The sequence below is a fragment of the Pleurodeles waltl genome, chromosome 9 (genome assembly GCF_031143425.1).
Source record: "Pleurodeles waltl isolate 20211129_DDA chromosome 9, aPleWal1.hap1.20221129, whole genome shotgun sequence".
Lineage (NCBI taxonomy): Eukaryota > Metazoa > Chordata > Amphibia > Caudata > Salamandridae > Pleurodeles > Pleurodeles waltl.
In genome coordinates, this window is record NC_090448.1 from 309,014,914 (window position 1) to 309,032,691 (window position 17,778).

A 17,778-nucleotide genomic window follows, 5' to 3' on the forward strand; every position below is an offset into this window, starting at 1 on the left:
CCCATATTTATTATTTACTTAGGAGATCCTTTTACATGTTGTCTCACACTTTATTCAAAAGTTTTCAACTTGAACCAGATTTACTGCAGACTACAAAACTCTGTGGGGATGTTACTTAAAAGTAACAGAATTCAGCAGCAACCACAATACTGCACTTTAACTTTTTGAATTATTTTCTAAAATACATTATTTTAATTGAGATGCATTTATTAGTATCTGTTCAATTTAATAGTGCTCACTTCCTTTGCAGCAGTTTAACAACTCAATACAGTTGTGAGAGATACTGTGTGAAAGCAAAGACATTCCTTAAATGAGCACAACATACAAATGTATTTCTATCTTGGCAAGACATTCCCACTGTCCCTGAATATTGTATCATCACTTACCAGATTAACTAGACGTCGGAGCCCATCCTGCTTATCAAAGAGTTCCAGAACAGCTCGGAAGGAAAAACAGATGGAAAAAAACATGGTGGCATGGCAGCAGCCTGAGGCATGGGAGCATTCCATCAGCCAGAGAGTATAGTTCACCACATCTGATAGCACCTTGTGAGGATGCATGCACACCTGCAAAGAGAACATTAGTGTGGAATACCTACAGAAACGGTGAGTGATGTTATCAACTGCACAGAGGAGGATTTAACATGATTAAAGAAAGGGAGCAAAGACTGCAAACTCAATGGAAGGGAAATTATTAATTTGCATACCCAATGATGGAAATGACTGTGCTCATAAGAACCAACTTGCTTAGCCTTCTCCATGTGCTTAAGCCTTCAATGAGGGCTAATGTACACAATTCACCATAATATGCAACATTTCAAACCAGTATGTAGCTGCACTGAACAGAAAAAGTGTAGATAATAATTAATCTATTATAACATTACTTTTGTACCTTAGTAAGCCTTGTATTATTCAGCCATCTATGGCACAGCTCATAATAAAAAGAAATAAAATGAGCCAAGAAAGTATAAGCACCTTATATATCATGTTGACCTTGAACCCAACAGTTCCCTAAATTGGTCCTGAAAAACGAATAATGCTGACCCTCCAAGGAGTCTGGCTGAACCATATATGGAACAATAACACAGAAGGCTGTAAAATTAACAGTAATTGAGACTCTTTTGCAAAATGATTCAATAATAGATTCCCAATATGTGCAGACAGCTATAAAGTAGACTGAGCGTGACTCAACTCCCTCTCATGACACTCTCCTGTAGACATGATGAGCATGCTGGCCCAAACATACCTGATGCTGGGCCTCTGTTTTACTTTTAGACTAATATTCTACTGTATGGACTAGTTAGAAGCAGTCAGCCTCCTTTTTTGGTGACTTTGAATGTAGAGGCGACGTTGTCCATCCTGATCAACTATGACAAGTGCTGAATTCTTAGAAGATACTCCTCAAAGGCATTTCAAATAGTCTTGAGCACAAGGACATTGATGCATTAATGCCTTTCTTTCATGGTTCAAAGCTCCTTCTTTGCAGCAAGTCTCTCAATCATCCATCACCTTGTTTGTGATCATAATGAGTTGCAGGCTATGAGCTTGGAAATAGAAGCCTATAAAAATGTAATGTCTTCCTTCAACATATGGGGGTCCTTCTTCATTCTAGATGTGGTCAGAACTCGGCCATCCCAAGAACATGTGAGCTACACTGTTTGTCAAGCTGTTCCTGTGTCAGATTCTTTTGGAAGAGGCAAAATGAGACGAAGGAAATAGGGGGGACAGTAATATTATAGTAGAACTGAAAAGGAGGATATTCTTTAAATTTGTTTGTAGTTGCCAGATCTTCAGAACATGCTCATGTGACAGAAAGGTTTTTTCCAATAATGTTTATGGCATGGCTCCCAGAAACAGGAGATGTGTGCATGAAAGGAAAGTGAACTTATCCCCGACGGTGCTTAACCCTAACCTACTCAGAATGCAAAGGCAGGCATTTGCAGACGTCCATGAACCCAGCAATTTGCCCTTGATTAGCCTGTCTTTCAGCTAAGGGTAGACCTGACAGTCTTCCTTTAACCAATGCCACCAGCATTAAAATGTTTGCGCAGACCTGCGGTGCAGATTTTAGGCAGAAAATAAAAATTTAATTGCTATAACAATCTGACCCCTCAAACCATAGAAACATGAGGTGCTTGATATGCAAAGAGATATGTACATAGATGTCTAGCAAGGAAAATGCACAAATTCTTGAAGGGTTACTAAGTGAAATTACTATTGCTTGAGGCATCTGTTAGGTTGGCAGAGATATGGGACAATGTGAAAATCATGAGATTTCATCTCCACAAAGAAGAATCTGGGATAACAGATGATGAGACTGTTGATGTTGTTAGGGCTAGAAAACTCCGGAGTAAAAAGTATGACTGTGAACTCTGGTGCTACAAACAAGCTATTGCTGGCAAACATACTGTAATGCACCGTCTAAGTGGTGATCGAAGGGTGTTTTAACATCTAAGAGCATGTCCAATTTTGTACTTCTATTACATAGGACATCTGATGGAACCTGGTGCTTGTTGCATCCATAACAGCAGAAGAGGTGCAACCTCCCACTTGCAAAAAGCCCACTGCATCCTTTTGTTTGTCTTCAACAATGAGGCCCAAATATGGCTAGATTTCTACACACATTTGTCTATTACACTTCTCTAAAGTGGCCATCCAATTTCCAATTTGATCACTGCAATAGAAATCCTTCTGTCTGCCCATTCAAGAGGTATGGTACAACACCAGTACAGGTTCTTCAGTCTACAGTCTTTCTTACCCTCTTCCTAAACATGGTCAATAAGACGCATGGCCTTAACCACCCTTGAGGGTAGCTGTGGAGATCTTCCGTAAAATATTTCCTCTGTGGTGAGTTACACCTTTTGGAGGTACCTGGTGATATCATTAGGTGGGGAAACTGATGAAAGAAAATTAGTTACTTACCTGTAACTGTATTTCTCCAGTATTGGTATCTTTCATAGCCCCACAAGCTTGAATTATTCCCTGCTGTCAAAATGAGAGTCCCAAAGTAGTATAATTAAAAAAGGTTTACTACTAAAATAGATAGGCTATAAAACCCATGGTTCAATGTCAGTCTTTCTATTTTAATGAAAAACTGACCAATCCTTAGCCAATCAGACGCCATCACTCTCTAGAACACTCCCAAAAGAGGCAGATTCCCTTAGATTTTGGAGCACAAGCGTAAATTAATAGTTTTTATGTCTGAGGGGAGTCTCAAAGGGGAGGAGGGAGGGTCACATGTGAATCTATCAAAGATACCAATACTGAAGAATGAAAATGTCACTTACCCAGTGTACATCTGTTCGTGGCATTATTCGCTGCAGATTCACATGCTGTGCATAGTCCGCCGTCTGGTGTTGGGTCGGAGTGTTACAAGTTGTTTTTCTTCGAAGAAGTCTTTTCGAGTCACGAGACCGAGGGACTCCTCCTCCTTGTTTCCATTGCGCATGGGCGTCGACTCCATCTTCAATTGTTTTCCCCGCAGAGGGTGAGGTAGGAGTTGTGTTTGTTAGTAATAGTGCCCATGCAATGGAATGAATAAGTATGTACAAAATAAATTTTAAGTAATATATTTACAAATGTACAAATGTTGAAGATTACTTCCAAACGGCTACAGGCTCCCGGGGAGGCGGGTGGGCGCATGTGAATCTGCAGCGACTAATGCCACGAACAGATGTACACTGGGTAAGTGACATTTTCAGTTTGGTGGCATGTGTAGCTGCAGATACACATGCTGTGCATAGACTAGTAAGCAGTTATCTCCCCAAAAGCGGTGGCTCAGCCTGTAGGAGTGGAAGTAGTTTGAAATAAAGTTCTTAGTACGGCTTGACCTACTGTGGCTTGTTGTGCGGATAGCACGTCTACACAGTAGTGCTTAGTAAATGTGTGAGGCGTAGACCATGTGGCTGCCTTACATATTTCGTTCATTGGAATATTTCCTAGGAAGACCATGGTAGCGCCTTTCTTTCTGGTTGAGTGTGCCTTTGGTGTAATGGGCAGCTCTCTTTTTGCTTTAAGGTAGCAGATTTGGATACACTTAACTATCCATCTGGCTATACCCTGTTTTGATATTGGGTTTCCTGTATGAGGTTTTTGAAATGCAATAAACAGTTGTTTTGTTTTCCTAATTCGTTTTGTTCTGTCAATGTAGTACATTAGTGCTCTTCTGATGTCTAATGTATGTAGTGCCCTTTCAGCTACTGAGTCTGGCTGTGGAAAGAACACTGGTAGTTCTACGGTTTGGTTTAAGTGGAACGGTGAAATAACTTTTGGTAAAAATTTAGGATTGGTTCTTAGAACTACCTTATTTTTGTGTATTTGAATAAAAGGTTCCTGTATAGTAAACGCTTGAATTTCGCTTACTCTTCTTAGAGATGTAATGGCAATGAGAAATGCAACCTTCCACGTTAAGAATTGCATTTCGCAAGAATGCATGGGTTCGAAAGGTGGACCCATGAGTCTTGTTAAGACGATGTTGAGGTTCCATGAAGGAACAGGTGGTGTTCTTGGTGGTATCATTCTTTTTAGGCCTTCCATAAACGCTTTAATGACAGGTATCCTAAATACTGAAGTTGAATGGGTAATCTGCAGGTATGCAGAAATTGCTGCGAGGTGTATCTGTAAGGAAATGCCTCCTTGGCATGGTTGCCCCCTGACTTTTTGCCTTTGCTGATGCTATGTTTACAATTGAAAGTGTGCTGAGGCCTGCTAACCAGGCCCCAGCACCAGTGTTCTTTCCCTAACCTGTACTTTTGTATCCACAATTGGCAGACCCTGGCATCCAGATAAGTCCCTTGTAACTGGTACTTCTAGTACCAAGGGCCCTGATGCCAAGGAAGGTCTCTAAGGGCTGCAGCATGTCTTATGCCACCCTGGAGACCTCTCACTCAGCACAGACACACTGCTTGCCAGCTTGTGTGTGCTAGTGAGGACAAAACGAGTAAGTCGACATGGCACTCCCCTCAGGGTGCCATGCCAGCCTCTCACTGCCTATGCAGTATAGGTAAGACACCCCTCTAGCAGGCCTTACAGCCCTAAGGCAGGGTGCACTATACCATAGGTGAGGGTACCAGTGCATGAGCATGGTACCCCTACAGTGTCTAAACAAAACCTTAGACATTGTAAGTACAGGGTAGCCATAAGAGTATATGGTCTGGGAGTCTGTCAAACACGAACTCCACAGCACCATAATGGCTACACTGAAAACTGGGAAGTTTGGTATCAAACTTCTCAGCACAATAAATGAACACTGATGCCAGTGTACATTTTATTGTAAAATACACCACAGAGGGCACCTTAGAGGTGCCCCCTGAAACTTAACCGACTATCTGTGTAGGCTGACTAGTTTTAGCAGCCTGCCACAAACCGAGACATGTTGCTGGCCCCATGGGGAGAGTGCCTTTGTCACTCTGAGGCCAGTAACAAAGCCTGCACTGGGTGGAGATGCTAACACCTCTCCCAGGCAGGAATTGTCACACCTGGCGGTGAGCCTCAAAGGCTCACCTCCTTTGTGCCAACCCAGCAGGACACTCCAGCTAGTGGAGTTGCCCGCCCCCTCCGGCCAGGCCCCACTTTTGGCGGCAAGGCCGGAGAAAATAATGAGAATAACAAGGAGGAGTCACTGGCCAGTCAGGACAGCCCCTAAGGTGTCCTGAGCTGAGGTGACTCTAACTTTTAGAAATCCTCCATCTTGCAGATGGAGGATTCCCCCAATAGGGTTAGGATTGTGACCCCCTCCCCTTGGGAGGAGGCACAAAGAGGGTGTACCCACCCTCAGGGCTAGTAGCCATTGGCTACTAACCCCCCAGACCTAAACACGCCCTTAAATTTAGTATTTAAGGGCTACCCTGAACCCTAGAAAGTTAGATTCCTGCAACTACAAGAAGAAGGACTGCCTAGCTGAAAACCCCTGCAGCGGAAGACCAGAAGACGACAACTGCCTTGGCTCCAGAAACTCACCGGCCTGTCTCCTGCCTTCCAAAGATCCTGCTCCAGCGACGCCTTCCAAAGGGACCAGCGACCTCGACATCCTCTGAGGAAAGACAAGAAACTCCCGAGGACAGCGGACCTGCTCCAAGAAAAGCTGCAACTTTGTTTCCAGCAGCTTTAAAGAACCCTGCAAGCTCCCCGCAAGAAGCGTGAGACTTGCAACACTGCACCCGGCGACCCCGACTCGGCTGGTGGCGATCCAACACCTCAGGAGGGACCCCAGGACTACTCTGATACTGTGAGTACCAAAACCTGTCCCCCCTGAGCCCCCACAGCGCCGCCTGCAGAGGGAATCCCGAGGCTTCCCCTGACCGCGACTCTTTGAACCTAAAGTCCCGACGCCTGGGAGAGACCCTGCACCCGCAGCCCCCAGGACCTGAAGGACCGGACTTTCACTGGAGAAGTGACCCCCAGGAGTCCCTCTCCCTTGCCCAAGTGGAGGTTTCCCCGAGGAATCCCCCCCTTGCCTGCCTGCAGCGCTGAAGAGATCCCGAGATCTCTCATAGACTAACATTGAAAACCCGACGCTTGTTTCTACACTGCACCCGGCCGCCCCCGCGCTGCTGAGGGTGAAATTTCTGTGTGGACTTGTGTCCCCCCCGGTGCCCTACAAAACCCCCCTGGTCTGCCCTCCGAAGACGCGGGTACTTACCTGCAAGCAGACCGGAACCGGGGCACCCCCTTCTCTCCATTCTAGCCTATGTGTTTTGGGCACCACTTTGAACTCTGCACCTGACCGGCCCTGAGCTGCTGGTGTGGTGACTTTGGGGTTGCTCTGAACCCCCAACGGTGGGCTACCTTGGACCAAGAACTGAACCCTGTAAGTGTCCTACTTACCTGGTAAAACTAACAAAAACTTACCTCCCCCAGGAACTGTGAAAATTGCACTAAGTGTCCACTTTTAAAACAGCTATTTGTCAATAACTTGAAAAGTATACATGCAATTTTGATGATTTGAAGTTCCTAAAGTACTTACCTGCAATACCTTTCGAATGAGATATTACATGTAGAATTTGAACCTGTGGTTCTTAAAATAAACTAAGAAAAGATATTTTTCTATATAAAAACCTATTGGCTGGATTTGTCTCTGAGTGTGTGTACCTCATTTATTGTCTTGTGTATGTACAACAAATGCTTAACACTACTCCTTGGATAAGCCTACTGCTCGACCACACTACCACAAAATAGAGCATTAGTATTATCTCTTTTTACCACTATTTTACCTCTAAGGGGAACCCTTGGACTCTGTGCATGCTATTCCTTACTTTGAAATAGCACATACAGAGCCAACTTCCTACAGTATCTTTATGGAAAAGAAGGCCAGATTTGATTTCTGCAAATGTAGTAAGTATCCTACTACATCCTTTGGAGATGCATGTAATGGTTGAACTTGATTACTATGGCAGTAGCAAACAAATCTTTTCCATTTACTTGCATAGCAGTGTCTAGTGGATGGCCTTCTAGGCTGTTTTATGACCTCCATACATTCTTGGGTGAGGTTTAAATGTCCGAATTCTAGGATTTCAGGAGCCAGATTGCTAGATTCAGCGATGCTGGGTTTGGATGCCTGATCTGTTGTTTGTGTTGTGTTAGCAGATCTGGCCTGTTGGGTAGCTTGACATGGGGTACTACTGACAGGTCTAGTAGTGTTGTGTACCAGGGTTGTCTGGCCCATGTTGGTGCTATTAGTATGAGTTTGAGTTTGTTTTGACTCAATTTGTTTACTAGATATGGAAGGAGAGGGAGAGGGGGAAAAAGCGTATGCAAATATCCCTGACCAATTCATCCATAGAGCATTGCCTTGAGACTGCCTGTGTGGGTACCTGGATGCGAAGTTTTGGCATTTTGCGTTCTCCTTTGTTGCAAATAGGTCTATTTGAGGTGTTCCCCAAATGTGGAAGTAAGTGTTTAGAATTTGGGGGTGAATCTCCCATTCGTGGACTTGTTGGTGATCTCGAGAGAGGTTGTCTGCCAGTTGATCTGGATCCCTGGAATAAACTGTGCTATTAGGCGAATGTGGTTGTGAATCGCCCATTGCCATATCTTTTGTGCCAGGATGCACAGCTGTGTCGAGTGTGTTCCCCCCTGTTTGTTTAGATAATACATTGTTGTCATGTTGTCTGTTTTGACAAGAATGTATTTGTGGGTTATGATGGGTTGAAATGCTTTCAACGCTAGGAATACTGCTAACAATTCGAGGTGATTTATATGCAACTTCGTTTGATGTACGTCCCATTGTCCTTGGATGCTGTGTTGATTGAGGTGTGCTCCCCACCCTGTCATGGAAGCATCTGTTATCATCACGTATTGTAGCACTGGGTCTTGGAAAGGCCACCCTTTGTTTAAATTTATACTGTTCCACCATAGAAGCGAGATGTATGTTTGGCGGTCTATCAACACCAGATCTAGAAGGTGACCCTGTGCCTGTGACCATTGCGATGCTAGGCACTGTTGTAAGGGCCTCATGTGCAGTCTTGCGTTTGGGACAATGGCTATGCATGAAGACATCATGCCTAGGAGTTTTAATACCATCTTTGCATGTATTTTTTGTGTCGGATACATGGCTTGTATAACCTTGTAAAAATTTTGAACCCTTTGTGGAGTTGGAGTGGCTATCCCCTTTGTTGTGTCGATTGTCGCTCCTAAGTATTGCTGTGTTTTGCTCGGCAGAATGTGTGATTTTGCATAGTTGATGGAGAAACCGAGTTTGTAGAGGGTTTGTATGACATACTCTGTGTGGTGTGAACACTTTGTTAGGGAGTTGGTTTTGATTAGCCAATCGTCTAGGTAGGGGAACACGTGTATTTGCTGCCTTCTGATATGTGCAGCTACTACTGCTAGGCATTTTGTAAATACTCTTGGTGCGGTTGTTATACCGAACGGCAACACTTTGAATTGGTAGTGTATTCCCTTGAATACGAACCTTAGGTATTTCCTGTGCGAGGGATGTATTGGTATGTGGAAATACGCGTCCTTTAGATCTAAGGTTGTCATATAGTCTTGTTGTTTTAGCAGTGGTAATACGTCTTGTAGCGTGACCATGTGAAAGTGTTTCGATTTGATGTAGATGTTTAGTGTTCTGAGATCTAAGATTGGTCTCAGTGTTTTGTCTTTTTTTGGTATTAGAAAGCACAGTGAGTAAACTCCTGTGTTCCTTTGTGTACGTGGTACAAGTTCTATTGCGTCCTTTTGCAGTAATGCCTGAACTTCTAATTCCAGAAGGTCTAAATGCTGTTTTGACATGTTTTGTGTTTTTGGTGGGACATTTGGAGGGATTTGGAGAAATTCTATGCAATAACCATGTTGGATAATTGCTAAGACCCAAGTGTCTGTTGTTATTTCCTCCCAAGCTTTGTAAAATTGGCTTAGTCTTCCCCCCACTGGTGTTGTGTGAAGGGGTTGAGTGACTTGTGAGTCACTGTTTGGTTGTAGGGGTTTTGGGACCTTGAAATGTTCCCCGGTTTCTAGGGAATTGTCCCCCTCTGTACTGGCCCCGAAAGCCTCCCCTTTGGTACTGTCCCTGGTAGGTAGACGGTGTTGATTGTGAGGTGCTGGCTTGTGTGGCTTGACCCCGAAACCCCCCTCTGAAGGGTGTTCTGCGAAATGTGCCAAAAGTGCCTCTGCCCTGCGGGGAATAGAGTGCGCCCATGGCCTTGGCTGTGTCAGTGTCCTTTTTCAATTTCTCAATTGCCGTGTCCACATCGGGTCCAAACAATTGTTGTTCGTTGAACGGCATATTGAGCACTGCCTGTTGTATCTCGGGTTTAAACCCGGATGTGCGCAATCATGCGTGCCGTCTTATGGTTACCGCAGTATTTATTGTTCTTGCAGCTGTATCCGCTGCATCCATAGAGGAGCGTATTTGGTTATTAGAGATATTTTGTCCCTCCTCAACTACTTGTTTTGCCCGTTTCTGTAATTCTTTGGGTAGATGCTCGATGAGATGCTGCATCTCATCCCAATGGGCTCTGTCATATCGCGCTAGGAGCGCTTGAGAGTTCGCGATGCGCCACTGGTTTGCAGCTTGTACAGCAACCCTTTTTCCAGCTGCGTCGAACTTGCGGCTCTCTTTGTCCGGAGGTGGGGCGTCGCCTGATGTGTGCGAGTTGGCTCTCTTGCGAGCTGCCCCTACTACAACTGAATCTGGTGGCAGTTGTGATGTGATAAAAGCAGGGTCTGTGGGCGGTGCTTTATATTTTTTCTCCACCCGTGGAGTTATCGCTCTGCTTTTGACAGGATCTTTAAAGATCTGTTTTGCGTGCCTTAGCATTCCCAGGAGCATAGGCAGGCTTTGATAGGTGCTATGGGTGGAGGAGAGGGTGTTGAAAAGGAAGTCATCCTCAACAGGTTCTGAGTGTAACGACACGTTATGGAACTCTGCTGCCCTAGCTACCACCTGTGCATACGCTGTGCTGTCCTCGGGTGGTGAGGGCTTGGTAGGGTACGACTCAGGACTATTGTCTGATACTGGGGCGTCATATAGGTCCCAAGCGTCCTGGTCATCTTGGCTCATGGTGGTTATGAGCTGGTGAATGTGACGGAGTTTGTGCCGGTGATGTATGAGTTACAGGTGGAGGAGAGGGTGGTGGAGTTACTTTCTTCACCACTTTTGCTTGTGGTGTTTGTTCTTGTGCTTGGAACTCGAGTCTTCTTTTCCTCCTGATTGGGGGAAGAGTGCTGATCTTCCCTCTCCCACTCTGTATGAAGATGCGCTTCTGGGTGTGGTCTACGTCAGTGGATTGTAACTCTTCTTCAAATCTGTGTTTGCGCATTTGAGAGGACAGTGATTGTTCCTCTGAATACGAGCTGGCAGTCGGTTCGGTTGCAGGGCGTTTTGGCACCGAAACTGTGTCTTTGCTTGTTTTCGGCTCCGAGGAGAATTTTCTCTTTTTTGTAGTCGAGCTTTCTCGGCGTCGATCATCCTCGGTGCCGCTGTCTCTGCGTCGAGCAGCTTCGGTTCCGCTGTCTCTGCGTCAACCCTTTTCGGCAGCACTTTCTCGGTCCTGAGATTGCTGCGTGCCTGTGTCTCGACCCGAGTCGGACGATCTCAGCACCAGTTCGCCCTTTTTCGTTGCCGATGGACGGTCACCTATTTTATGGGTTGAGCCATGGCCTGTTGACAGTGGCGTCCCCTGGGCCTTGTCTGTTTTCCCGTGTGGTGCTTGTTTCGACGTCTTACTCACGGTTTCTTAGACGTCGAACTCCTCCGAGTCCGATTCATGGATGGAGAAGGCTTCCTCTTCTTCTCCTTCTCCTTCTCCTTGTTCCTCGAACCCACGTTGTCCTGTCGGCGTGGACGCCATTTGCAACCTTCTGGCTCTTCGGTCACGGAGCGTCTTTCGGGACCAGAACGCACGACAGGCCTCACACGTCTCTTCCTTGTGCTCGGGCGACAGGCACAAGTTACAGACCAAATGTTGGTCTGTATATGGATATTTGCTGTGGCATTTAGGACAGAATCGGAACGGGGTCCGTTCCATCGGTGTCGATGTTACACCCGGTCGGGCCGACCAGGCCCCGACGGGGGGTCGAAGTTACCCCGAAGGGCTACCGGAGCTCTTCACGATTCGGTGTCGATTCTATCTAACCCGATACCGAACGAAACAATACCGACGTAGTTTTCCGAAGTTTTGACTATCTTTCCGTCCCGAAACCCGGAGCGAAAAGGAACACGTCCGAACCCGATGGCGGAAAAAAAAACAATCGAAGATGGAGTCGACGCCCATGCGCAATGGAAACAAGGAGGAGGAGTCCCTCGGTCTCGTGATTCGAAAAGACTTCTTTGAAGAAAAACAACTTGTAACACTCCGACCCAACACCAGACGGCGGACTATGCACAGCATGTGTATCTGCAGCTACACATGCCACCGAACCTACAGTTACAGGCAAGTAACTAATTTTCTTCTCCAGTACTGGTGCTTTCATAGATTCACATGCTTGAACCAGAATAACCAACAATAAAGTAAGAGAAGAACAATCACTGTAACATAGATTTAGCGGACTGTGGGGAAAAAAGTAAGAGAAACAGTATTGAAACAGATGTCCCACAGACGCATCAGTCTTATGAGTCTCATCCAGGCAATAATGCTTCATAAATGTGTGTCTGCTGAACCACGTTGCTGCTCGGCAGATATGCTGGATAGGTGCTCCAGCAAAAAAAACTGTAAATGTGGAAACAGCTCTGGTCGAATGGGCTTTGACCTTGTCCTGCAATGGCTTTCCAGCTCGTGAGTGGCAAAGTTGTATAGTTGATGCAATCCATCTAGCAATAGTCGACTTGGTTACAGGAAGACCTTTTCTGAGACCACCATGCTAGAAACAGTTGGTCTGCCTTTTGGATCTGATGGGTCCTGTGAAAGTAAAACTGTGTGAGGATTTGGGAAGAAGGTTTGTAAAGCCACTGGTTCATTCAGGTAGTAGTATGGCAGCACCACCTTCGGAATAATCTTAGGGTTGGTTCAAAGTATAACACTGTTCTTTTTTGCAGGGTCATCCCCAATCTTTTTGCCTTCTTCCTCCTAAATTTTCTGACCAGTTTTGGTTGGCTTTAGGACCCTGGACACTTTACCACTGCTAGACAGTGTTAAAGTGCATATGTTCTCTATGTAAATTGTACTGTTGATTGGTTTAGATATGATTGGCATATTTGATTTACTGGTAAGTCCCTGGTAAAGTGCACTAGAGGTGCCAAGAGCCTGTAAATCAAATGCTACTAGTGGGGGCTGCAGCACTGGTTGTGCCACCCACATTAGTAGCCCTGTAAACATGGCTCAGACCTGCCACTGCAGTGTCTGTGTGTGCAGTTTTAAACTGTCAATACGACTTGGCAAGTGTGCCCACTTGCCAGGCCTAAGCCTTCCCTTTTACTACATGTCAGGCACCCCTTAGGTAAGCCCTAGGCAGCCCCCGGGGCAGGGTGCAGTGTATCTTTAAGGTAGGACATATACTAGTGTGCTTTATATGTCCTAACAATGAAATATTGCCAAATTTGATTTTCAGTTGGCAAGGCCTATTTCTCTCATAGGTTAACATGGGGGCTGCCTTTAAATATCCTTAAAGTGCAGATTCCCCTTGAGAGCAGATGAAAATATGGAGTTTAGGGTCTCTGAACTCACAATTTAAAAATACTTTTTTTATTTACGTTGTTTTTTTAATAGTCTGTGTGAAAATGCCACTTTTAGAAAGTAGGCATTTTCTTGCTTAAACCATTCTGTGACTCTGCCTGTTTGTGGATTCCCCGTCTGGGTCAGTTTGACAGTTGGGCTGTTCACACCTATCCTCTAAGTCAGTGACACAAAGGGGGCTGGGGTTTAGCCTGCATATCTTGATTAGCCATCTGTGCTGGAGGGGAGGAGTGGTCACTCACACCTGAAAGGACTGTGCCTGCCCTCACACAATGCTGTCTCCGACCCCCTGGTGAGTCTCTGGGGCCTGGCCTGGACAAGGATCTGTCAAACACTTAAAACTTTGCTTTGAAGTTTGCCATCTTCAAAGACAGAAAGGGGTACAAGAGGAAGACCCAAAACCCCAAACTTTTAGAATCTTTCTGGAATCAAGAGGAACCTCTGAAGAGTAGAACAGAAGAGCTGGAAGAGGAGTACTGTCCCTTTGCTGTGTTCCTTTGCTGGAATTACCTGCAGTTGCTGCTTCTGCCTGAAAAGAGTGCAAAGGTTGAACTTTGCTGTGTGTCCTGCTTGAGAAAGTTCTCCAAGGGCTTGAAGTAGAGCTTGCCTCCTGTTAGAAGTCTCAGGGACACCAAAGACTTCAGTTTCCTCGACATGCAGCACTTGTTTTGTGCTGTTCAAGAAGAGAAACCACCATGACGCCGCTAACACCACCACTGGCCTGCACCGTGACTTGCTGAAGCACTGCAACCTGAGGGCCCGCACTCTGGCGTCACCTGCTCACACAGCAGCCTGGACCTCCCTGACGACAACGTTCCTGCTGACACTGGCGCCGCTGCCTGCACCGTGGCCTATGGACACCGCTTGTGAGGAGCACGAAGCACTGTCCCGTCCCGCACTGCAGCCCTGGTCCACCGATGCCAGCACCATCAACTCCAGTGTCATCACCCTGCACCGTGGCCTGTAGACATCACTCGTGAGGATCACAAAGCACCGTCCCGTACCAACACCACTCCCTTGGGCATACCGACGACAGAGCTTCCGCAACAACGATGATGCTGCCTGCAGCGTGATCTGTGGACACCGTACGTTGCACAGCCCCACTTCACACTGCAGCCCTGGTCTCACAGACGCCGCTGGAGGCCGTCACCGAGCTGCAGCCTACACCTTGACCTGTGAGCACCGCACGTCGCATCGTCTCGCTTCACACCGCAGACCCGACACCATTGACGCCGGCACACCTGACAAACAGCCCGGAGATCGATCCGTGTGAACTTCAAGGGCCAGACGACTCCCGCACGGACTCTGGAACCAACACCAGCAACGCCGCTCTCCAGAGCTCACCACGAGGATCACGATGCCCTGCAAACCCAAGGTACTGTTTGCAGGTCTTCCCAACACCGTAGCTGGCCTGCGACCGGGCTGAACTGTTGGTTTTGTTGATCAAGATGCCGTGATAGTCCAAAGTGGAGCTATCAACTTCAAGGAACTGTATTTTTTAGATAAATCTTACAAAATTAATATCTTTAGCACTGTATGTTGGATTTTTATCATTTTGGTTTTGTTTCACACAGATAAATATTGGCTATTTTTCTAAAACTGGTATGGTGTCCTTTTGTAGTGTTTTCACTGTATTACTGTGTGTTATGTGCAAATGCTTTACACATTGCTTCTGAGATAAGCCTGACTGTTCATGACAAACTATCAAGGGAGTGAGCAGGGGTTATCTGAGGGGGTATCTCCCTTATCCTGACTAGAGTGAGGGTCCCTACTTGGACAGGGTGCAAACCGACTGCCAACTAGAGACTCCATTTCTAATAAACACTATCTGATGTGAATTGTAGAAAAGGTTTCTTGATGGGAAAGGCATGAATGTCACTCACTCTTTTGGCAGATATGAGAGCCACCAGAAGTGTTGTTTACCAAGTAAGGTACTTCAATTCTGCACTGTGAACGGGCTCAAATGGTGGTTTCATGAGCTGTCCCCGTACAACATTCAGGTACCACAATGGTAGAGGCTTTCGTACAGGAGGAAAAGCCCTGAAGAGGCCTTTGTGAAATTGCTTCACAATGTGACTAGACCATAGAGAAGGTGCATTGCTGGAGCGTCTAAACCAGGTGCACTCATAGATGAATGGGACAATCCAGACCTTCCCCGGTGGAGCGGATATGGGAGGATTCGTTCCAACGGTGATGTGATAGGGTGGATGCTAGAGTCTACACACCAAAGGCAGAAGCGTTTCCACTTGAGTTTATAAGTTCTGTTGGCTCTGGCAAGTATTTCCCTGCAGTCTGACAGAAAGAATGTCTATTGTGGAGAACTCACTGAACTGAGGAGCCAGGCCAATAAGTATAGTGATGTCGGGCCTGGATGCCGGGCCTGGCCCTGGTTCATGGTCAACAACGGCTTTAGTTGAACATGGGGTTGTTCCTAGAGGAGCAAGAGCTCTGTGAACCAGAACTGTTGGGGCCACTTGGTGGCTATGAGGAGAAGTCGGCAAGGCTCTCTGTTCAATTTGTTGAGCAACCTTGGGATCAGTGGGATCAGGGGAAAAGTGAAGCATAGATTCCTGACCATCTCATCGAAAATGCATCCCCCCCAGATCCCTTTTGGAGATGCAAACTTGAAAATAATTGCCATTTCTTGTTCTCCTTTATAACAAACAGGTCTAAGCTTGGCTTACCCCACCAGTGAGAGACCTTCCAGACATTCTAGGTCTAGCTCCCACTTGTGGTACAGAACGTTGGTCCTGCTAAGCTAGTCTGCAAGGAAGTTGGACACTCCTGGTAATGTTCTGCTTTGAGCAATATTTGATGTTGAAGAGCCCAGTTTCAGATGTCCTGCGCCTGATGAGACAGCACTGGTGAGCATGTTCCTCCTTGTTTGTTGAGATAAAACAGACTGGTGGTACTGTCTGTGCATAGGAGGACCAATGATTGTACTATCTTGGGGAGAAACACCTTCAGGTGCACTGCTACAGTGGCTACCATCTTAGCAAAAATTCTGGGGGCTGATTTTATCCCAAATGGTAGGACCTTGAATTGTAAATGGGTACTGGCTACCGGGAAGCGGAGGAATTTGCATTGTTTTGGATGTATTGGGACATGGAAGTATGCATCTTGGAGGTCCAATGATGTCATATGATCTTCCGTGTTTAGGAGGTGTAATATATCCTGAACTGTCTCCAAGCGAAAATATTGCTTCTTTAAAAATGTGTTAAACTTTCGGAGGTTGAGAATGGGACACCAATCCCCCTGAGGGTTTTTTTTATTAGAAAATAACAGGAGTAGAACCCCAGTTCCTTCTGAAGCTCTGGAACAACTTATAGTGCTCCTTTTTTAACATACTGGATATCTCCTTGAGGAGTTGTTTTAACTGAAGGGGTCCTGATGGTGGGGTGTTTGGAGGTTTTTGGAGGAAATCCAGGGTGTGCCCTCTGGAGATCACATTGAGAATACACTTATCTCATGTTGTTGTGGACCATTGATGAAAATGGTTTGCAATGTGACCTCCAATCCAGGTTGTCGGAGAGTGGGGGGTAGTCGGTACCATAATGTGGTCATTGCTTTCTGTTTGCATCTCTGCCACGGGCAGACAATTTTCCTCTGGTGGAGTGCTTATATGCAGCCACTGGTTGTTGTCTATATTGCTACTGTTGTGTATATTGGGGGTGGTAGTGTGTCTGGACTGACTGATACTGTTGGATGTAGGGTTGGTAATCTCCTCTAAAGGAATAAGCCGCTCTGCCTCTAGATCTTCGAAATGGCTGCTTGCTTTACTGCCCCAAGGGATTTCACTGTATCTCTGTCATCCTTGAATGGAATGTAGGGCAGCAGCCAAGCATTTGCCAAAGAACGATTCACCATCAAATGGCATGGCCAGAATCTTACTCTGGATCTCTGGACAGAAGGTAGTGGATTTTAACCATCCTTGTCTGCGGAGAGCCACTGTCCCCGCAAGTTTCCTGAACCAAGTAGTCGAAACATCAATGGCACAGTCAATTATCTCTGCAGATGTCTGTTTCCCCTCCTGAAGAATCTTTTGAGCTTCCAGCTTGATGTCCTCTGGCAGCAAGTCTATGTAGGTGAACATATCTGACCACATCTAGCAATTGTAATGGCCCAATACAGCCAAGGAGTTTGCTGCTCTTACTGTGGTGTCTGACATGGAACAAAATCTCTAGCCGATATTATCAAGCCAATGTCCACTCCTGTCAGGAAGAGAGGAGATTGGTGTGGAGAAGTTCTTACAGCGACGTTGTGCTGCTTGTGATACCACAGACTGTAACTTGTCTTGATGGCCAGCCAAAACCAGTGTCATCAGGAACTTTGTATTTCTTATCTAATTATACGATGATTGCGGTTGACACAGTGGCTGGGTTCTTTATGGCTTTAAGACTTCCTTGCCAAATAAAATCTATAATCTGGATAGTTTTTACCAATTTTTTGGCCCTTCTTTGAACTCATAGAGGAAACAGTCTGTTTCTTCGGTAAAGAGTGGAAGTACAAATCTTGGCTGCTCTCTCCATTAAATTATGGAAGCCGCCAATATCCGCTGACATAAAATCTACTTGCGCCGCTACCGGTGGGGATTAAACAGTCGCCGCCCCCCCTCCACCACCACCCACCACGGTTTGGTTCTGAGGTAGTGTCTCATATTTTTCCTT

At 46.0% G+C, this 17,778-nt stretch overlaps 1 protein-coding gene across 11 annotated transcripts in view; it reads right to left on the reverse strand.

Moving 5' to 3' along the window:
* DCAF1 (DDB1 and CUL4 associated factor 1) overlaps positions 1–17,778 on the reverse strand; it is a 709,202-nt gene that overhangs the window by 513,248 nt on the left and 178,176 nt on the right. For all 11 annotated transcript variants that reach the window (XM_069206794.1, XM_069206793.1, XM_069206790.1 and 8 more), the window contains one exon: positions 387–566. In XM_069206794.1, coding sequence (XP_069062895.1) covers positions 387–566 — 180 coding nt within the window. The remainder of the gene's footprint in view (positions 1–386; positions 567–17,778) is intronic.